The sequence below is a fragment of the Daucus carota genome, chromosome 2 (assembly GCF_001625215.2).
Source record: "Daucus carota subsp. sativus chromosome 2, DH1 v3.0, whole genome shotgun sequence".
Lineage (NCBI taxonomy): Eukaryota > Viridiplantae > Streptophyta > Magnoliopsida > Apiales > Apiaceae > Daucus > Daucus carota.
In genome coordinates, this window is record NC_030382.2 from 57,534,583 (window position 1) to 57,558,310 (window position 23,728).

Genomic DNA, 23,728 nt, shown 5'->3' on the forward strand with positions numbered 1-23,728 from the left:
GGTAACCTTCGTGAATAAACCATTACTATCTCGCCAACCACGTTTTGCGGCATCAACCATGAGATTCAATAACTCATTACTTTCCTCAATTGTCCAAGTCTTATACCCAGCAGTTTTTCCTTTCGGATTGTCGTTCTCTTGACATGCATCGCCCATTTTTCTGTGCATATTGATACATATATGTGTATATGCAGAAAAAATAAAAAACAAGTAACATATACATATTATTATTAGCTGAAGCAAGTAGATCTATATATATCTAAAAACACATAATGATAATAGAGAATCATAATAGAGAAGAAAAGGAACCTTTTTCACAGAGGATGAATTGGGGAGACTTTTCGCAGAGGTTGAACCCTAGGTTGGAGCGACCGGTTAATTGAGGGAAGAAAAAGTCATGTCAAATCTTTTCAAGAATGGCCTGACAATTTTCTGAAAAAATATATGCAATTTTCTATAGAAAGTCATTAAAAGTCTATCAATTATATTTTTCCACCGAAGTCATTGATATATTGAATAACAACTGACTTTTAATAACTCTTTAAAAGTTGTAATTCAATACCTCAAACTTTGAAAGACTTTTTAAAAATCCTGATACAATACCTCTTTACTTTTAAGGAGTATTTAAAAGTCTTAATTGAATACACCAAGATTTTAAAAGTCAATAAAAATCATTAAAAATCCTGATACAATACCAGCCCCTAAATTTCAAATTCAACTTTGACAAAGTGACATCATGACAAGTAGTAAAAATTCGTAAAATTATATTTATTGATCAGTATTTTTATTGTTTTCTATTATATAATATATTAATACTTTATATATACTTTTAGAATTTAATTGTATAATTAAATTTTCATTTTAGAAAAAATCTATGTAACTAAAATTTTAATTTATAAAAAACTAGGGTTATCGAGTTAGACTATTTGAAAATGTGAATCAGTATTAAAATTATAGGAAGCAACTGGTGGAATACATGTTAATTTGTAATTCACAGCTGACAGCACACTTAAACCTCATCATCGATGAGTTTAATTGATCATCTGGTTCTGAAATTTATTTTTTTAATTTTTTTGTAAACGATAATTTTATATTTAAATTTTTATTTACAAAAATAAAATTCTAAAAATAAGTAATATAGCTATGCGGTCAATGAATTTTAAAGTGCGTGCTCGAAATCAATGAACTGATCTAATTTGAGATGGAGGGAGTATCTGTTAAAGCAGAGTGATGGAAATCCTCAAGCCTCAATTACGACAAGTATAAAATCTATGGAATGTGGGATTAACACTCAATCCTTTTAATTGAAAGTTAAAGTTGTTTGATTTCTTTAATTACAATTAGTCATCATACACACCGTCACTTTTCTCCCTCGTAGGATTTGTCGTGAGAGACAAAAAGAAAACAGTCTTTGCTTTCAGAACAATCCAGCTTTAAGTAATCTAATCACAATTCTAGGTTTCGATTAAGATTTTTCTAGGATTTTATAACTTCTATCGATGAGAATCAATTAATCATGTGAGCTTTGAGTGAATTTTGGGTGGGTCAAAGATGTGACACAGATTTGACATTAATCAAATGAAGGCATTTATGTTTCTCGAGATCTAAAATCTCAATTTCTGGCATTTCAGACTTAATGCTTGCTCCCTTCGCATTTTATACTCATTTGATTTTTTTTTTAATTGTGTAGTTAAATTATATATTTGTTTATTAGATTATGATATCAAAATTATAAACCATGCTATAAAATATATAAAAAGCATAATTTTCTTATATGACTTATATAAATATATACATATATATATTAGGAAATAAATAATAATGATGAATTAACACACATATATATCTACTTCTTATAAGTTGGAAATTCTCAATTTTTTGATAAACAAAAATATTATGTGATTGGATGTAGATTGACAAACGTGTTCCCTCCTCAAAATAATAATCTTATTTGGCTTTCCATCAATTTTCCTTTCTTCTCTATATATTATTTTAATTTTAATACATACTTTTAGGTATTTGATGCATATAGATTTAATCCATTATTAATTTAGAAAATAGTGAAAGATACTTCTTCCGTCCCAAGTTTAATGTCCTTTTCGGTTTTTAGTAAGTCATATTAAGTGATTTTTGACTAAATATTAAAAAAATATATATTATTTTAGAAAATAGAAAGTTAATTTTAAAATAGATTAAATATATTTTCCAACGATATAATATTTTTATTTGTTCCAATCATAACATAATATATATATATAATCAAATTAATCAAATATTAAAAAATATATGTATGTTAGTACATAGAAATAAAAAACTCGCTTGCAAATTACTATTTATAAATCGGTGTCCTAGTCCCTGATTTGTCGGGATCGTTTATCTAACATACACTATCAGGAACGTCGCGGAACGGAAAAATTCCGATCCACGGAAAATTATAGCAGATCGATAAAAATAAAAATTTTCATCCTGACTATTAAAATCTGAAAATGTGCGTTGAATAAACTTTTCATAACAAACTGTTCTTACAGAACAAAACCCTTATAAGTAGGCCCACGTTATGATCTATGTTAAACGACGAATGATTGATATAATAAAAACTCGCTCTAAGACCGACAATTAGTACAACAGTGACTTGCTGTTGTAATGTGACTAGGGATCAATCAATGAAATGAATTACGCAACGAATAACGCTTGTAATTTGTTGAAAATAATGTATGAACACAACTGACCAAAATCAAAACCCAAGTAGTTTTAGCCGACTCACTTATAATTCATGAAATCATGCATGTGACACACAATCGTGGATCACCTTTATTGACACAATCGCCCATTCATTTCATATGAGAATTTCTTTAGAAAAATAATTTAGAATACTTACTATTATTCTTTATTGAATACCGAACAAATCAAAATCGTAAATAACCTATCAACCAAAGTTTAGCATGCGCACAAGAAAAATAATAATTAAGCCTGTACCAAAAATATCTACTTTTGTGACAAACTAGTTTATGCGCCAGGCTTTGCAGCAATATCATATTAATTTTATCAAATAAATTCATAAATAAAAAAATATTAAATCATGCTATGCTATACATAGTATACATAAATTAATCAAAATAATATATTATTAAATATCATTATATGAATAAATCATATATTTCAATATATTTATATATTTCAATATATTTATATATTTTTAGTGGATAATTTTGTTCTTATGTAACATAATATGACAATGAAATCGAATTTGAGTAAACCAAACTCGACAAACTATTTTACAAGTGTAATTTAAGATAAAATATTAAATATTATTTAGCTTAATCTAAAGAGTTCTTTCTTTTAATTTTCATTATTGACTCACAAATCAATTGAAACTTTCTTTCATTAAATTCAAATCAAGAAAATAGTAATAAATTTGCTATATTGTAATTCATACTATTTTTTTTTTTTGAAAATATAATTCATTTGAGTAAATATTTTCGAGTATTGATCCGTTTGGATCTTGCTCTATGATGGGCTTTTATAAATTTTGACAATTAGATCTCTTTATGAGTGGAAAAGGGGTGCTTCGGCTCGGCTGTTGAACAAAATCCAAACACACCGGAATGGCCCCTTGTAAGCCTCAGGAATTGCCATTTACGCTGTGTTCTTTGTCTTTATTACAGTTTAGAAATTTGGTTCTAGTAAGTTCGAAACTAAAATTCATACAAATATTCTACGATGGTTATTTAAAATGAACTATTAGTGTTATTTAAAACTTAATTTAAATAAGTTTTTAGTTATTATTATTACTTTATTATTAATTTTTCTATCAATTATATACTTTTTCATAATAAATTCGAAGTTAAAAAGGTAATTTAGATTTTTTCATATTGTCATTCATGCTATTCGGAGACTTCCTTCCAATGAATAAGTTCATAAACAAAAATGATAGTTTTGATTTTTCAATGTCATGTTTTTTAACTCATTATAAATTTCCTTCCAACATATCATATCTATAAATATAAATTTTATTTTCTATATTAGAATTTAAAAAATTATAAAAAAAGAATGGGATACTTGTTACCAAATAACTTATCTTCTAATTCAGTAATTAATAATTATCCGTTACAGGAAAAGCTATGAAATGGAACCACTAGCTGGCAAAAGCCCAATCGTCCCCAAACAAATAAGCCCAATCATGTACATTTCAATATTTCAAATCCTTGCTGCAGCTTGGCCCAGTAATTTCTTCTTCAAAGCGTTCCCCACTTATTGTAGTAATAGTAATAGTAATGTCCTGTTTATTATTACATTTTGAATTTTTATAATCAGTGAAAATGTATATAAGTGTTCTCTGATGTACTTAATTATAATGATAACTATATTTTAAAAAATAATATTTTATCATCATTTATAAGTTATTTTATATATAATATATTAAATTAATATAATAAAACCTAAATTAAGAAAAATATATTATTTTAATATTATAATAATGATTACTGAAAGTTTGATAATATAATTGTCCGGTAAAATTTTAGGCAAGAAATATGTGTACTTCTATCGACTCGGATTTTAGCTTGAAAATTGTATCAATGAATTAAAGAAATTTTCAAATGTCATTTATTATCTTCATTTATGACATATGTGACACAGTTTTAGTTTAAAAAAAATTCTTCAGAAAGAAGTATGTTACTACAAATTAGTATTAGTTTCGTTCACATTTAGGCTATCAAAGAAAAATCTGAGTTGTACTAATATGAAATTTATGCTCTACTTCTTAAACCGGCAAGCGAGAGATGCTCTCAATTTTCTTCATCATCTTCGAAGTCTATGTGACTTGTTCTCTATCATCGACACGGTTTGATTCTTTTGCCTTTGTATAACATGACAAAAAACTCACAAGAAGTAAGTTGAAAAATTGAATGGAAAATTTTCATTGAAACATATACGAATCTAAATTAAAATATACATGTCATATAACAAGATCTGCAAAATGTGTTTGTCTTTGAGCAGTGTTCATCTGCCAGATGTTCAGTGAAGCAATGATTCTAGCTTCCGTGGCATTATTAAACAAGAAAACCTTAGCGTTATTGTATATGGCTTTGGTTGGATAAACCCTGGAAGTTATACATGTCCTTCCTCCTTGAGAAAAGCTCTCCACAATAGAATGATCCACCTGCGTATTTAGATCAATTTTATTTAGTCATCGCATTTCATTCTCCTCGACCAAACACTACATAAGTTTCTTAATATGACATCTGTCACTGAGATATTTAACTTACCAAAATTCGCATTGTTAATTTTTCACCTCTGAGTACTGGAACAACACTACCATAAATCTCTTTGTCAACGTCGACTGCCTTGGAAGACCTGCAAAATCAAGCAACATTTATAAATTATCTTATCGTATATAAGTGGGCACAGAAAAGTTACGATAAGAAATTGAAAAACAAACCTTGAATGATCGGCACAGAAGAAGGTACGGAGATTTCCACCAGAACCTTTAGCAATGTAAAAGTAGACAGGGGTTTGCTCCGAAAGATCTTTGTCAGCAAGAATTAACAAACCAAATGGTCCTAAAGCGCCTCGCCCAGAAGAACCCCCATTGTTTTTACAATCATACACCTCGTTTGTTTCTTGTACTCTCTCCAGACTTTCCTTATCGACCTCAAATTCAGCCGTAATATCCAACTGCAATGTTGTTGTATATCATACAATTATAATTGACAGTCGAGATAGTTGAAAAATGTATCACAGTAATTATTAGTATGCCTTAACATGAACTGTACAAACCTGACTTCCTGAGCCAATTTCAAGCGGCAGAACTGCACCAGTGTTGATCTCCACATTTTCAAATACCGTTTTGTTCAATCTCAACTTATTAACCTCTTCAACAGGCCATTGTAGTAGATTGCTCCCTGTTTTAGGATCAAACAATATCGTTCTTGGAATACCCTGTAAAGTAAGCGCAACATAAATTCTTGTTAGTTCTTATTATCGCGTTTTTATAAAAGTAGTATCAGAATTGTGGATAAAAGTTGTACCTGGACTGATGCCCAGCCCTTTCTGACATCACTAATTTCGCTATCAGTTTCTTTGATCCAACTCCACAACACTCTCCTCTTCTTATTCGAATCATAAAACGTTTTCGAAGCATAGTATATTCCATAATCGTACCTCAGTCCAATACCAACATCCAATTCAGGATTATCAGGGACCCATTTTCCCGAAACAGGATCATAAGTTCCAATCGCATAATAATCATTTCTATCATCATCGAGACTAGCCTTCATAACATGCTTCACTCCAACCCCATCAAACGATGTGTCCAATCCATTTTCCCCGAATTTTGAAACCGGATAAAAATCCACACACTCCCACATACCCGTCCCATGGACCGCGTGCAACACCCCGTCTAAAAGGGTAAAATTCTTAAAATCCACCGTGTCATAAACCAATGAAATGCCGGTCTTGTTGAGTTTCGATCCAATAATCAGACGCCACTTGCCCTCAGGCGTCCTCCAGGCTGTCGTCGGATCACGAAAGTCCTTAAAATCAATACCAGGAGGTGGTACCAGAACCGGATTACCAGGATACTTAACCCATTCAATGAGTAGAGGATCAGAAGGGTCAGCGGGATACGCGAGATTTTGAACCTGCACTGATTCATTAGTTGATCCTGTGTACAACATTACAATCTGACCATCAGGGAGTATTGTCGCGGACCCGGTCCAGACCCCGTTAACATCGTACCAGTGATCAGTGACCATGGCAACTGGAAGATGTTTCCAGTGGATCAAATCGCTGGAAACTGCATGTCCCCAGACAATCTTGTTTCCCCATATTGCACCATCAGGGTTGTACTGATAGAATAAATGGTACCATCCCTTGTAGAATAAAGGTCCTGTTAATCAAAAATTAGAACCATTTCATATTTAAGTTTCCAAATTTTGAATGAAGTAGCATAAAAAGTAATGAAATGAAATACTGATAAATTTTTTCTCCCACACATCGAGATTTTAGTAAAATTGATCACTTATTATAATATCAGAGTATAGTCTCATAGGATAGGAGATTCAAGGACGTGAATCGGGAACCGAGGAATGAGGAGTTTATGTTTTTTTTTACAAAATATATTGAACATTTTGGTTTAATTTCAAATTATGTCTGGGTCATATAGTAAACTACAATATATGGTTCTCTATTTTCTCGAATTGCGAGTCTTAAAAATAAACCTGCATTCTATTTCGATGATGATTAGCCATGCACGAGTGACACGTTTAAATCATGAATAAACAACTTTAACAGTAACACTTTCTCATAAGCATCGAGACTAATGGAGTCTAATCATGTGATAGCTGCACTTTTCCGAGAAATACACCCTCCGTCCAATATCGCTTTTATTCAGGAAATAATTAGAAAATAATTTTATTGAATGTTATAATATGTGTACATAATTAAAATGATTTTTATTTTAGATTAAAATTCAGAATATTGTGGCCTATACCTTTTTATAACAAAAAGGCGTTCACTTTCTCCTATTGTTTATATGGTCATGCGCCGTTGATATCATGGCAACACTCTCAAGCCAATAAAATACTTAAATATTATTTTATATTAGCAGCAAATACAATAGTGCTATTATTGAGCTACTCGAGTACCGTTTTAAAGATGTGTTAAAAACATGAGTCCAGATTCAATAGGATTCAAAATCCACGTCGAGTGTGACTAGGATTTCGAATATGTACACAACTAATTATTGGAATATTCAATTCAAACAAATCAGGAGGTCACATCTTTGTAGGGGACAAGAGTTTGTTGACTTACCATTAGGATCTGGCCAGCAGAATGAAGCAGATTCATTAGCACCGAGATTAAACAGATAATCATCCATGCCCAACATAGAAACAATTAATTAGTTGAGAAACATAAATTGTATCACCCTAATACAAAATTAAATTAATTAGCACAAATATCTTACTAAATTTTGTTACATAAAAAAAATCATTCTATAGTCAAATTCTGTTGAAAAATATTATTTATTCCAAAAATTATTTCTGAATTCTTTTCTCAAATTTTAATTGTTAATGTATAATTGGTTCCATCCACATTGATAATATTTTTGATACATAAATCAATCAATTAAAATCAAATTATATTTTTGATAAAAATATAAAATTTAATATACATAACATTACTCAATTTTAATGTCATGCAATCTAATTTCTTAAAATGGATTATGAAAATGAACCAAGCTATCATTCAGACATTTGAGTACTAAAATTAGGTTAAGAACGACCAAGATCCTTATTGTTATTTAGAATGCATACACATGTATTTTAAGTACATTATTTAGACGCCACAAATAACAAAAGAATGTAGAGTTACTGTACACGTACCGTTCATCCAATTTTGGTTTGGTTGAAAATGAAAAGAACTTCTTTGCCAAGACAACACGTTCGAATTCCACGGAAAATTAGCCGGCGGCTCCGCATTCAATGCCGGCCGCCGGAACGACTTCATCGACACTCCTTCCGCCACCCCACGTGGCGCCACCTCCACCGTCTCCTCCGGCACCACCGTAGATTTTTCAACAGCCTCGTTACCGCTATTTGGAAACAAAACCATCGTACCCATGACTAAACAAGCAGCCAATATTGAACTAAACAAAAGTACAAACGTTAATGACCGTCGCCGACTGGATTGCTCAGCCGTATTAGTGGTGGTTAATGACGGTGAATGCTCACCGTCCGGGAGGGGAGTGTAATGAGAAATGGTGATTGGATGCTCCATTTTAATTATATGAAGAATGTGTGTATGATAATGTGAATTAACACTACAAAAGAGCATCTATATATATAGAGGTACATGTGGATGTAGAGATCATACTATCCTATTATTACATGCTTGTTCATGCCAACGTTCTCCAATAATACTAATATAGTAATGTTAATTAAGTTTGCGTTAGTGCCAAATTTATCTTTACATCGTCAAAGTTGTCGGCATTGTATTTCCGTAAGTGAATTATAGAGAGCCTCTTGGTAATTGTAAAGAGACTCACGCTATCTATAGTATTCGGCATAATTGAATTAATTAACTTCCAATAATTCTATCAATAATAAGTAATTAGTATCGTTTATTTCATTATGTAATACTACCTCCATCCCAAATTAGATGAGTTACTTGACTTTGGGCAAGTAACTTTAGGTGCATTGACCATCTACTTCCGAAATTTATTTTTTATTTTTTTTAAATGAAAATTTCATATTTAAATTTTTATTTGCAAAACTAAAATTTTAAAAATAAGTCACGTAGCTATCCGGTTAATGAACCTTAAATTGTGTGTCCAAAGTCAACGAGATCATCTAATTTGAGATGGAAGGGGTAGTTTCTTATAAGAATATGCGGTGTGTACCCGGGACTGCTCCGGATCCAAATTTCCTTAGAATATTTTAGTTTTAGTTATTTGTAGTTTAAATTGTCACGAATTAATCTTTTGTCATAATTAAATTAAATTTATACTAGCGTCTAGCTTCGCTCGATGTGATGCACATATGTAATATAATAATCAATAATATATTATGTGTGTTTATTAATAATTTATTATAATACGTTATTGACGTGATTTAATTTTAAAATATAATCAATATAGAAAATTCAATCTAACGGTCCTCATCAACTTATTAAGTAAGCCAGTTATTATATTATACCAGATTATAAATCAATTACTAGATTCTTACAAATCATCAATATACTTATATAAAGGAGAAGCATGGGGCGCCTCTCAGAGAGCTCCGTTCTATTTTTCTAATTTTCTGAAATTTTTGGATGAAAAATATTTTAAAAAAAGTATTCCTTTTTTTAAAAAAAAAGTATTCCTTTTCAAAATATCAAAATCAAATCAGGATTTTAAACTAATTTAAGAAAGATGTATATCAAAAACAGAAAGTATTCCTTTTTCAAAATATCAAAATCAAATCAGGATTTTAAACTATTTCAAATCAACCTCTGTAAATTGAGGCCAGATATCATAAAATTTAACACACGGAATTTATTTTGAGCTTATTTGTCTTCTCCATATCGTCTATTATTTTTTATAATTCTTTTTTAGAAAATTATTAAACGGAGATGATTCTTTCTTTAAAAAAAAATGGAGATGATTCTATTCTATTTTTCTAACCAGTTCTTAAAATTTGTATGATTTCCAAGTTCTCCGCACTTGATTTTGCCATGTTTATGTCAATAGAACCCACCTAATTCGTCGAGTGAATAGTCACTATGGGGGTGTTTGTTTCCCGGAAGTAGGAGCTGCTTCCGTCTTCTGCTTCTCTTGACCCGTTTGTGTAAATAAGCAGAAGCATTTTTAAAAAGTTGAGAATGCTAGCTTCTCTCTCACAGCTTCTGCTTCTTTTCCAAACACTTTATTAATTTATTTACTTCTCACTTCTACTCTACTTTTCTAATTTAAGTAAGAAATCACTTCTTTTAAGCTAACCCAAACGGCCCCTATGACTGACCCTGTGTCTACAATGAACACCATATGATACAGTATTCCTACTACACCAGATTCCATGTTTCGGAGAAAAAGGGTCAGATGGTTTGATTTCCGTTGTAATTGATTTCAATAGTTACAAATTAATATGCCACGATAGCTGATGACAATAATCTTGAACTATAGTCTATAAATATTTTATTATTATTAATATTTGTGCTATTTTTTTTAATTATTTATTCTATGCAGATAACATTGGCTTCTCCACGACTAGAAATAGCAGGATTTATGTCAACTTAGACACACCTTATGTAGCATCTTTGAGGGAAAGATTTTCTGAAATCAATATACTTATATAAAGAAGAAGCGAGGGGCGTGTAGGTGGCGCCTCTCACACGCTCCATTCTATTTTTCTAATTTTCTGGAATTTTTGGATGAAAAATATCAAAAATTATAACTACCTTTTTAAGTTTCGGATATATTAGAAGGAAGTTTCAGAATCTGATTTTATTTCAAATTATTTATGAAATATAGTAGTTTGAAAGTTTTAATCTGATTTTGTTTCAGATTATTTAATTTATTTATATAAAAGAGAAGCGAGGGGCGTGTAGGTGGCGCCTCTCACATCGCTCCATTCTATTTTTCTAATTTTCTGGAATTTTTGGATGAAAAATATCAAAAATTAAAACTACCTTTTTAAGTTTCGGATATATTAGAAGCAAGTTTCAGAATCTGATTTTATTTCAGATTATTTATGGAATATAATAGTTTGAAAGTTTTAATCTGATTTTGTTTCAGATTATTTAATTATGGGAAAGAGTAGCACACAAGTCTCTCTGCACCTATAAATAACCCTATAGATTGTAGGATTTTGGATCATCTAAACACAACCTCCTCTCTCTCAATACCACAACTCCCCTCCTCTCTGGTGATAGTTCTCTTGCTTGATTTCTAACTCAGTGGTGCCGTTCTTCTGCAACGATAAGTGAAGATGGTTTATATAGTATTAAAAAAAATAAAAATTGTTGCAAACAAAGGTAGTTATAGATTGCTATGTGGGAGTCGACAAATTCAAACACGGGAAAAGAATATAGTCTTGACATGATATTGATGGGTGATACCAATAAATAACTATTAGTGATGTATGTTTGTTGGTTATTCTTTTATAATATTTGTTTTGTTCATCGGACATGTTTGTTGTTGTTAATTTTTATATGATTTACTTTGTATATAGGAAAATATGGTGGAGAAGCGAAGGGCGTGTAGGTGGCACCTCTCACATCGCTCCGTTCTATTTTTCTAATTTTCTAGAATTTTTGGATGAAAAATATCAAAATTTGGGAACTACCTATTTTAGTTTCGGGTATATTAGAAGCAAGTTTCAGAATCTGTTTTTGTTTCAGATTATTTATGGAATATAGTAGTTTGAAAGTTCTAATCTGATTTTGTTTTTGTTTCAGATTATTTAATTATGGGAAAGAGTAGCACACAAATCTCTCTCCACCTATGAATATCCCTATAGATAGTAAGGTTTTGGATCATCTAAACACAACCTCCTCTCTCTCAATACTACAACCTCACGGATTTAAGTTAGATATTTTTGTACACAATCAATCCAAAAAAATTGGCGGAAGGTGACAATGTAAGAACATGATTACTTTTCAAAAAAACACAAATAAAATTAAAATTCGTCGTGCTTTAAATTGTTAATTATGTATATAAATTTATTTTCATTTTTTCTTCATGAATTATAGTCCAATTTTGCAATTTTATATATTAATATTGGTATTACATCAAGATCTTTATAATATAAAATTTATTTTATCCTACAAATATTAATTTTGAAACGTTAATATAGTTTTCATAGACAGCCACAAAATTATTTTATTCTACAAATATTAATATTGAATCATTAATATAATTTTTATAGGCCGCCGCAGCGCGCGGCTTCTCAACTAGTTTAATCTAATAATATAATACTAGCCTTTAACCCGTGCGAAGCACGGACGGGTATAGTATCGTAATTTATTAATTATAATTTAAATTTTAACATCATCTTATTAGTAGTATTAATGAATTAGATTTTAACCGGATTATATTTATCAATTGATTACATTTTTAGGACGACTACGAATTATACAAATATCGGTTTATTATAATATAGTATATAAATAATATATAAATTACATCTAAAAGAATAATGGTGGAGTTTTTTATCTTGTATTACATCACAAGTGTTTGTAATTTGAACGGTATAAAACTCTTTAATATTGTAAGAGTAAAAGAAGTCTACATGTGACAGACTTGTAGTTATAAAAGAGATGACCAAACCAAAATTTTGTACGACTACCAATTAAACCTATGTTGGCTTATTATATTATAGTATAGATATATAGATCTGTCAGAACGCGGATTTTTTTTTAAAGCACATTCCAAATTTGAGCTTGCTTTTGAACATCAAAACGCGCGTATTAATTTGAAGTCATTCAATTTGGACTCGACGTTAATCTCGACTTAAAATACATTTCGGTGAAAATTTGGGTAGGTTAAGGGGTCGTTTAGTTAATATTAACAGAAATTACTTATTTTTCTAAAATGAATAAATAAATTTTAAATGATAAGTGATTTATGACTTATTATTATTCAAGTGTTTGGATGATATAATTTATAATTTATTTAATTATTTAAATAAGTTTATTTAAAATATCTCGTAATTTAAAAAAATAGAGTTTTAATAAAGAGGATATAGGACGTTGTAAAAGGGGAAAAAAATATAAATGTTCTCATTTTCAAAAATTACTTAAAATTACTTATACTTTTTTATACAAGGAAAATGCTTACAAAAACATGTACATAATGACATGTGGCGGGTTTTAATTAGATGGGCTCTTGCATTTACACCAACCACTCCAATTAAAACCCATCACATCACTACAAATTTTCTGTACACAATTACGTGCAAACTCTTTATACAAACCGTGGAGAAAAGTAACAGTCGGATCTTGTTTTTAATGGAAAGAAACCTAATTTCTACAAAGAGAAAAGTGCACTTTGTGTACCTGTACTATGGCCTATACAGCATTTGCAATACTGTAGTTTCAAATCCTGCACCCGTGGTACTGGACTATCTAATTTTATGCAGTGAGTGTATCACCGTCAGTTTAACACTAACGCCGTGAGTTTAATTAGGTATCACCAACAAAACAACCCTCTGCCACTGCTTCTTACCCCCTTCTCCCTTTGTCCTATGTCAACGGCGATGCTGCCCCAATAAGCTACTAACACTCCATCAACAGCAAGAAGTAGTTACAATACGCACCTCTGTTACAACCCCAATTCTGAATCAACCCACGCACCTCCGTCGCCATACCCACAAACAGCCACTCCCCTTTCAATTCGTCGCCCATCACCCACAACTGCTCAGGAGGTCGCGACCACTTGAACAAGCTCCAGTCGCCTGGCTCCTTACTTTCTCAGCCCTCGGGAACCAACTCACCAGCGGCCAATCACCGCTGCCTGTCTTCACAGTCACCGTCGCACCTCCAACAACGGCGACCTCCGTATTCAACCCCACCATACAACGATCGATATGACCACCCCGGCTTCAACTCATCTCTCCGTCTCAACCCCCGGCGGCCACCTTCTCCTCGACCCCAGACCATCTCCAAATGGCTGCAACGCCGCCGCCTCCCCAACCTTCGGTTTCGAAATACCGCAACTCAATCAACAACAACACATAAATATACATACAGATGCCACACAACTCGAATTCTTCCCTGCGGCTAGTTTGAATCGATCGAATTGATTGAGTTGAAAGGGACGAGAGAAACCCTAACTGGCTCGATCCCCAATTCTTTCTCTTGCGTCGACTGTGTCTGTGTATATCTGCTACTTTCTGTGTACCTGACGCCGACTGAAATAACCATGGTTTAAACTAATTACACTCACGGCGTTAGTGTTAAACTGACGATAATACACTCACTGCATAAAATTAGATAGTCCAGTACCACGGGTGCAGGATTTGAAACTACAGTATTGCAGGTGCTGTATAGACCATAGTACATGTACACAAAGTGCACTTTTCTCTTCTACACACGGGGACGAAGTATGAATCGATTTTAATATTATATTCACCTTTTTATATTAAACCCCGGCACAGCTCAATTTGTCAACGAACCTGTGCACATACGCTTAAATATTTGAATTCTGTATCAAACCAGCTACCACACACTTCCCACTAAAACTTAAATTCATCTTGCGCAAAACGTTTATAGAAAAAACACAATCATTAACTTTCACTTACGTGTAAATTATTTATCACAAGTATACATGTAAATTTATTAGGAACCACAAGTCTACTTTAAACAGTTCTCCACTTACCTGGTGTACTGGTTAACTAACTTAACTGGCCAGCGACAAGCGAGTCTTATCTTATTCCCGACCAAACTCCAATTATTGGAGTCATACTTGAATGTTCTACAGTTCAGTTGTTCCAGCTGGCACAAGATGTGGCACATAGTGTCCCACACTTTCCAAATCCTTGCTCCAATCAGTGCAAAAGAGAAATGCTTTTTGGCCCATTTGGCAATAATTCATTACTATATTCCCGCTCAGTCATACGTGTCTTCGGTAGCTCGTGACAATAATTCATCCTAGTTTTACAAGTCCTCAGATTGGGATTGTTTGTCTGAAGAATTATACTCCCTCCGTCCCCTCAATTGTTTACATTAGAGGGGGATACGGAGATCAAGACGATGTATAAAAAATGAGTAAAGTTAGATGAAAAATGGATAAAGTGGTGTAATAGTAGTTTTTATTGTTAATTATGAGATAGTAGGGGAAGATAGTGAGCGTAATGATAGAAAAAACTTAATATTTATAATAACGTAAAAAATGAGATGGACATCCCAAAATAATAAATGTAAAGAAATGAGAGGGAGTAGCGAGCCAGTGAGTTGACGGCAGATGAGTCATCCGGATAATTCGGTTAATTATTCGCGTTGATAGCGAGAATATTGTTTACGGGATTTAATTAAAAAGCGTTGCGGTTAGGAGTGGTTGGATGGAGTTATCTTAGATTGCTTGCATGTCTGTGAATTTTGCAGCATTATAATTGAAGAGAATAAGGTGATTAGTCACTTGATTTGCAGAGATTAGGAGATGCATGTGGCCGAGATTAGCGAAGTGATTTGAACCAGGATCATCTATTATTCACTTGACTATAAGGTTAATCATAAGAATACATGATAGAACCAAACAAATTTCGGACAGACACTTGTCCCAGTTGCAGCCCATACCCTACCTCGCTATGTCCTGTGCCACGTAAGCTCAATAATGCAACTTATATACCCTACTCATCCATGCATGTTTGATGTTTCCACATGGTTACATATATGCAAAAATTATTACTTCAATCCCTAGATTTAAACACTCGTTCGGTGAGGGAACCCGGATTGGAAAAACAGAGTTTAATCTTAAATATTGCCAATTTTTTCATATTAAATGTGGTTTATAATGATTTTTTGTTACTAATTTTGAACTGAAAGCTAGGATTTGCAGAAAATAATTCCATTGAATTTTGGAATTCAGCCGAGCGGGAGTCTTGGCTAGCCCCGCTTTGGTTACTAGGTTCAGGCTAGAAGATCTGACCCAATTACACAAAATTGGATATGATTAGCATTTGCGAAGAAGTGTAATCGGCTGAAGTTAAAATTAGTATCACGAACACTCTAATACTGATAAAACTCTCTGCATTTGCGAAGACGTAACAAGTGGACAGAGTCACAGAGGTACAAAAGACACATGTTCCTAGCTGCAGTATCACATGAATGGAGCAAATCATGTGGACATGTTGATGTAGCCTACCACTCACATGCATTACAGATAAGGATACTTCAGCAAACAATGCCGAATCATTGAAATTCCTAGTCAGCATTTTCGACTCTAATGTTTGTAATTGAATCAGATCAGGACTGTGACAACCGAATCAAGTATAAGCTGTATGTAAATCTTATCCTTACTGTATCTGATTCTATTGCAGATAGACTTTTTCGATTTAAAATTTGGTTTAAAGGAACAAACGACAGCGAAAAGGGGGATTAATTAAGAAGCAGTGAAAGCACAGAATGACAGAATGAGATTCTTAAATGAAGAACTTGGATTCAACTGATTGTTCTAATTAGGACAGTCAATTTCTCTGCAGCTTCAGAAAGGGTAAAGAAACATAGTTTATGCCAACTAGGTTTACTTTTTTACATATAGTGATCACTTTTGATACATTGAATATCTTGTTTATGTAGTTTCTGTAAGAACAAAACAAAATGGAAAAAATAGATAAAGAGAAAATGACCCCAGGAGATAATGCAATCGAGACCTCCTAAAATTTCCTTAAAATTAAAATGAAAACAAGAAAAAGTTGTGAAATATGGAGGTGTGTAGGAAATTCTTGTTTTTCATCCCCATCTCACAACAGCAGAACCCCATGTTAGACCAGCTCCGAAACCAGCTGTTGCAATAGTGTGGCCCGGTTGCACCTTCCTACTTCGGACAGCTTCATCCAATGCCAATGGAATAGATGCAGCACTTGTGTTACCATAATTTGCTAAGTTCGATATGACACGTTCTGATGGAACTTCCAAGCGCGTGGCAACTGCATCCAGGATCCTCTTATTTGCCTGCATGTCAGAAATCATTCATTTTTTTCTGAAGAACAACCACTCATAATCCGATAACTATACTTGAGGCTTGCATGGAAGCCGTGCAGGTTATCCTAAACTTTTTATTGTGACACTTACAGAAAACCGGGCATACCTGATGGAGCAGTAACCAATCAATGCTAGATGCAGAAAGACCAGCATTCTGTAGCGCATACTCAATTGACTGTGGCACAGCACGAACAGCAAACCGAAATACCTCATTGCCACTCATCTGAATACATGAGTAAGCCGAACGGTTTGGTGGGAACCCTAAAGCCGAACCATTAGAACCAGCTACATGTTCCATTTCCTTCTGTTTCATTGTGGCATTTAAATGTCTGCCAAAAAAAGCTTCTAATTTGTTATTAATTTTTTCAACATTCGAACAGGGATACATAACTCTACTGCACAAGGTGAGGATACAAACCTCTGGCCATCACCATCACTATGCACGTCAAAACCAAATAAACCATCATCGTCACTGTCACAGGCCTGCGTACACATGAATGATTCCCAAATTATTACCTTTGAAAATTATTCTATCAGAATGTTAATGAAGCTCTATTATCCTAAACTGATATACCATGAACACAACTATTATTAAGACAGCATATCAGCGGATTTTATTTTTACCTGCAGCAGCACTGCACCAGCAGCATCTCCAAAGAGGATACAGGTTCCTCTATCAGTCCAATCAACATAACGAGAGAGCGAATCAGCACCAATCACAAGAACATTTTTAAAGCCCATTGCTGCAACATTTAAGGTTGTGATACTTGTTCAAAATATAATATGCTTAACTAAATTATTGACAATTTCAACCATCATTAAGGTCAAAGACAGCTATTAAAAAAAATCTTTTACCTCGAATATAAGAAGAGCCTGTGACCAAACCCAAGATAAAGCCACTACAAGCTGCAGTAATATCAAAGGCCAGGGGATTCTTTGTGCAACCAAGGGCTCGCGGTATCTATCATATAATTTTAAGAGAAATGTAAGAAAGCCTTAATTATTATTCTCAAATTTATGATATCTTCATGTCCAACCACATTGCATTGCTCTGTACCATAGACAAGGTCGAAATACTCTTGATAAATAAAAACCATTGGCTTCAACAAGTGAAAGCACTTTGAAAAAAAAAGTACCTGAGGAGCACTGCCAAATAGATCTTCTGGAGTCGATGTGCACAACAGGACTAGGTCCACATCATCAGGATCAACCTTCGCCATTTCTAGAGCATTTTTCGCTGCCTGTGCAGCCAGTGCTGTCAAGCTATCAGTCCCTGTGAATTAGTTTTTTAGACTGACAACATATAAATGTAGCATAAAGCTGGTCTACTTTTCCTTGAAACAATATATAGACCAATATCTTAGAGCATAATACCCTTTCAACCACAAATAATCATACTTCATCCTCAGCACCAAATATATGATGGATTAATTTCAATATCTCATTTATCAATTCCATGTCACAGTTTTAGAGACTTCCAATATCAAATTTTAAGGACAAAATTAGAACCTGGTGACAGACAGAACAAATTCTCCTGTGACGACTACATAAAGTCAGGAACTAACATATATGCCTATAAAGTGAAATTCAACTGAAATCTGCTGCGTAACAGAAAGAAAACATGGAAGCTGTCGAAGATCACCAAGTTTTGGCTGTATCATTTAATTATTGAGATAAACATCATGGTTTACTTCTGTTCTGCAAACAAAATTATTTTTAAGTGTATCTAGTGTTTCAAATTTTTTTTTTAGCAAGAATGCAAAACAAGTGCTAGAAATCTCTTTAGCAAATGTTCCAGTAGGCTCCAGAGTCAAGGTCTAAGGACACATTGATAGCAATGATAATACCGGGGTAGTTCATCTGGTAATTCCTGTGAGCATCATACATAATGAATTGTACCTGAAAGAACTCGCCTATTGCGTATTCCAGTGCGAACAGATATCCATTCATCATTTGTATCAACAAGTTTTGCAAGATCGTCATTCGAAACTTTCAGGGAAGGTACTGCAGAACCGCATCCAACTAGCTTGCATCCTTTACTGAGTAATCTGTAAACATTATATTCTAAATTGAAACCACTGTGATCTAAGAGATACTCTATTGCACATCATCAAATCTAAACAGCATCATGCTAGCAGGAAACTAGCTTCGAAAGCATTATGTACAAGCACTAACTAAAGCACATGCCAGTTCTGACTTCTGTGTATGCAAGCACACAGCGACACACATGCACGCATACTGACACACGCACACTTTGTTGAATGAGTAGATAACAGTCATTACATAACAAGTCGTACAAAGGACATGCACCAACTCTTTGCGTAAAATTTCTTTCATTTCTCCAATTTTTCCCTGATTAATCCTCATCCAGGTGCTGAGGTGTTTGGTAACATTTTTCTAAAATTATAAGAGCTCTAAGATCCCATCATTTAGTAGTTCGGCTTAGCTTTTCTGTAGCACACACTAACAAGCAATTCAAGAAAATTCTTGATTATTGTGTTTCTACTTAGTGAGAGTCAGATATTCAAAGTTAGGTGTTTAAATACGAAAATTATCTCAGAGGTTCCTATCTATCCGCATTCAAGGCCTTACGAAGCAATTGAGTTGCAAAATTCAGAAAACCACAAAGATAATAATAAACCAAAAAAGTACCTTTAATTTCATCGTTTCCACTGATTATTAGTGACGGTAGGAGTTTAAATTCTTAACTGCCAGATATTCATTTGGTATTGTCTGGCTAATAGAGTTGACCACACTAGTCTAGCTAAGGATTCTAATTATTACGGGGAATGATGGTTCAGGAAAAAACCCAAAAACAATACATACATCACAAAATTAGTTCAGTTATGCCAAAAAAGCAATTTCACGAGAATTCACAACTAAATACCAACCATAATCAGTGACAACTTATATCTGCTGTGTGCTAAAGTTCCTTCTAACTATGATTTTGGGTTTCTCGTTGTGTCCGTAAAAATGTCAATTCTGTGTCTCCAAATTCGGTAAAGATGGAGATACGAACAAAAAAATATTTCTAGTTTAGGTTCATGCGTCGATATTTGCTCAACCCCATTAGCACCTAAACATTCACTTCACAAACAAATCAATATTCATAGTACACGACGAAAAAAAGAAGAAGAGACAATTAACGAACTCAAAAAAACTCAAAAGGAAGATAAAAAAATGGCTTACCTCGGCACACGAGATTCAGAAGCAGCAACTCCAGCCCCAAGTGTCTCCGCTCCTTCAACATTGCTTGAACAATGCACCCTGGTAGAAATGACCGTCGATCGATAAATACTTGTACATGCATGATTCTTCCCTCTCACAGCCTGAGCTGGAGACGCAACTAGCCCATACGCATTAGCCATGTATAAAACAAGAAGTGTCAAGATTTTCAACAAGAAAATAAAATGTCTAGCTTAGTACGTGGGACAAGCGAGGGGACATCAAAGCCATGTATGAAATGTAGTAGATATAATAACTAAAATGATCACAAGTAACCTTTTTAAACCTTCGGAGAAGTCGAAGATAAGCGGACAAAATGGCGATTATGGCAAGCCCAAACAGAGGAAACTCCAATGCAGATAGACAGATGAGACCTTGCTGTTTTTTTTTCTTCTCGTTCACTGAAACTCCTGTCTTAAATTTATGTTATCATATTACTTACATTATTATTATTATTATTATTATTATTATTATTATTATTATTATTATTATTATTATTATTATTATTATTATTATTATGTCATCAGTTACGTATAAAAATTTAATGAATTTTATGTTAAAAAAATGATTAGCCAAATTTTGGTTTTAGGAAAATTGTGTGCCACATCATTAATAAAACAAATATCACAAATTCCGAAATAATAACATGAAATATATTTAATCTGTTTTTGCTCGAGATCAGTTTTAACTTATATTTTTACTTTTCTTCAAAAAAAAAACTTATATTTTTACTCAATGCCTTGGGTAAGTTGTCGCTGTGCACTGTGGAAGCACCGAAGCACGGAATAAATATTACAAATTCGGAAATAGTACCATGAAATAAATTTGAGTTTACTTTGTCGCGTATTAGCCTCCTTGTACAACGTAACAGTAACATTCGGTATTAAAATTAATTTTGTTATCATTCAATTTATGAATTGAGTTTTGTATATTCTGTATAAAAAAAGAAGAAATCTTTTTATAGAAATAATTTACTTTTTATAATAGTATACACTTTCATCTCAATTATTATTATTATTTTGCTAGGTTATTACCTCCTATTACAACAGAAATATGGTATGCAGAAATAATAATGTTCTGTATAAAATAATTTTAACATGAAATTAAAATTTACATACAATTTGCTCGAGAAAGGAGGAAATCTCCTTTTAAGAATCACGTTTAATAATAATAACATATATTACCCATCTCAAATATTTGTGCCCAGCATCTCATTTCAGAGTAAGTATGAGTTCTTCCCTTGTTTCTTTTATTTATTCTTAATTTTGCCCTCTATGTCGAATTCTCAGGCCCATAATTTATTTTATTAAAATAAATTTATATTTTCGAAAATTACCCAAACATTATGCAGGTTGAATTAATATTATTATAAAAAAATTAACAAACTAGCTAATATCATTCTAAAAAAAACAAACTAGCTAATATAGAAAAATCTCAGTAAATTAATATTTTTCTAAATCATGCCATGGTTTGGTCAAAAATGATAGATGGTAATAAGATAATTGTTTCTATCTTTCAAAAAAAAAGATAATTGTTTCTAGTGAAATTTTTTTTATGAATTATTCTCTATCTAAATCAATAAGATTTTTCGGTCTCAAACAGCAAAAGTCATCCTATTGAGCAAGCTGCACAGCATTGGATCAACACTGAGGAGAAAATTTCTTTCTTTTTTTTTTTTTTTGAATAGCGAATATATATTATAAAGTTTCGGAGGTTCCTACAAAGACCAAAAGGAGGGCACTGCATAGCTAAAACTAAAAACCTATAAAAACTACTGAGAACTATGCAGCCAAAATATTTTATGAGCCTGCTCTGAAATCTATTCAGCATCACCTGATCACATTTATATGCCCAAAAAGACTTTGATATATACTCCACGTATATGAGACTCTTATAAAATATAATTTTTAAAATTTTTTTTAAAAAAATTTGATGTTTAAACTTTTAATATTTTAATAAAAAAATTTGAAAATATTATTAAATTATACTATTTTAAAAGAATCTCAAAATAGTGTAAGTAATTAACATAAAAACCTAGTGGGCTGGGACTGAGGAATTATATGCGGCCAGAAAAGAAGGATTGGCTAGCTATGACATCCGTCTGCACTGGCATGTGTTAAGCCACGCATCTCTCTTCTCAACACATGATCATGTGATCACCACTCATATTTTCCCTTTAAAATGGTCCAAAAGCTCACTTCTGTAATCTATATTAATAAACCTATGAAACAAAGATTTTATATTTGTGTCATTCAGTGCCATACGGTGCCAGTAGGCTACAAAATATTTTAAAACAAAGGACCCGCGGTATTAAGATAATTTGATATAATAAAGAATAATTGACGTTATGACAATTTTTGCGAAAAAAATATGCATGAAAAATAAATAAATAAATAAGTCATAATAATTTTAAAATGTCAGAAATTAAAAGTTTCCCGCACGATTTTATATTTATTCAAAACCAAATTAATCATCACTCCGGTTTCCACAGATGCTCAATTGAAGTCAGTTGCACTCCCTCCGTCCCTCTTATTTCTTTACACTTTCCTTTTTGGGATGTCTCATCCAATTCTTTACATTTCAAAACTTACCCAAAATAGTTAATGGGTCCCACCACTTCTTCATTTTTCTTTCCTTTTCCCACTACTTTTACTCCACTATCTTCTTTTTATACATTAAAAATCAATGGGTCCCACCACTTCACACACTTTTCTTTCTCTTTTCCACTACTTTATACATATTTCTTAACCTCCGTGCCCAACCCAAACGATAAGAATTGGGAGGGACGGAGGGAGTATTTGTTTATCATATGCACGTGAAGTAGAATTAGGTACGAAGATCATATGACCGCTTAGATTTGAAATAGAGTAGTACTTGGGAAACCGGAAAAGGTTATGGTACCTTCTAATTTCTAAATTTAATTGTTATTTATAGAAAAGTAGTACTACTATTAATGGCAGTTAGCCAGTTATTGATAATATTCAAATTCAAAATAAATTTATAATAGAAGAAAATGTAGTGTACACGCTATATTACTAGCAAGCATAGGACACACATGGGCAGTTGAGGCTCCCTTACATTTCTAACCAGCTTGAACGTAAAGTTTTCAAAACTAACCAGCCTACGTTCAACTTTTCAAAACTAACCAGCCTAAATCAAAAAAAGTCGGGCGACCCAAGCTGAAGTTTTTCCCCGTTCAGGTCGCCCTCGTCAGGGGCGACCCATACTGTTACAAAATACAGTTAGGATCGCCCTTGACAGGGGCGACCCATACTACTACATTTTTTGTAGCGGTTTCACTCATTCACTTGTCCTAGGTGGC

General features: G+C 32.8%; 2 protein-coding genes across 3 annotated transcripts; both read right to left on the bottom strand.

Annotated features, from left to right (window-relative positions):
* Window positions 1-4,895: 4,895 nt before the first annotated feature.
* On the bottom strand, window positions 4,896-8,883 carry LOC108209529 (acid beta-fructofuranosidase). Of its 2 annotated transcripts, XM_017380484.2 has the most exons (7): window positions 8,385-8,883; window positions 7,813-7,821; window positions 6,030-6,889; window positions 5,779-5,940; window positions 5,441-5,676; window positions 5,268-5,355; window positions 4,896-5,161 (listed from the first exon to the last, which is right to left on the bottom strand). In XM_017380484.2, exons 1-7 carry the CDS (start codon window positions 8,833-8,835, stop codon window positions 4,958-4,960), a joined length of 2,010 nt encoding a protein of 669 aa, XP_017235973.1. In that variant the 5' UTR covers window positions 8,836-8,883; the 3' UTR covers window positions 4,896-4,957. The 2 variants fall into 2 exon arrangements, with proteins under 2 accessions (XP_017235973.1, XP_063944492.1); XM_064088422.1 differs by lacking the exon at window positions 7,813-7,821 and having other exon boundaries at window positions 8,385-8,875.
* Window positions 8,884-16,611: 7,728 nt separating this feature from the next.
* LOC108208218 (beta-ketoacyl-[acyl-carrier-protein] synthase III A, chloroplastic) lies at window positions 16,612-20,661 on the bottom strand. The gene is made up of 8 exons (XM_017378726.2): window positions 20,371-20,661; window positions 19,081-19,229; window positions 18,318-18,454; window positions 18,037-18,142; window positions 17,806-17,924; window positions 17,600-17,664; window positions 17,288-17,510; window positions 16,612-17,151 (listed from the first exon to the last, which is right to left on the bottom strand). The coding sequence occupies exons 1-8, from the start codon at window positions 20,547-20,549 to the stop codon at window positions 16,930-16,932; spliced, it is 1,200 nt and encodes a 399-aa protein (XP_017234215.1). The 5' UTR covers window positions 20,550-20,661; the 3' UTR covers window positions 16,612-16,929.
* Between the last annotated feature and the right edge of the window lie 3,067 nt (window positions 20,662-23,728).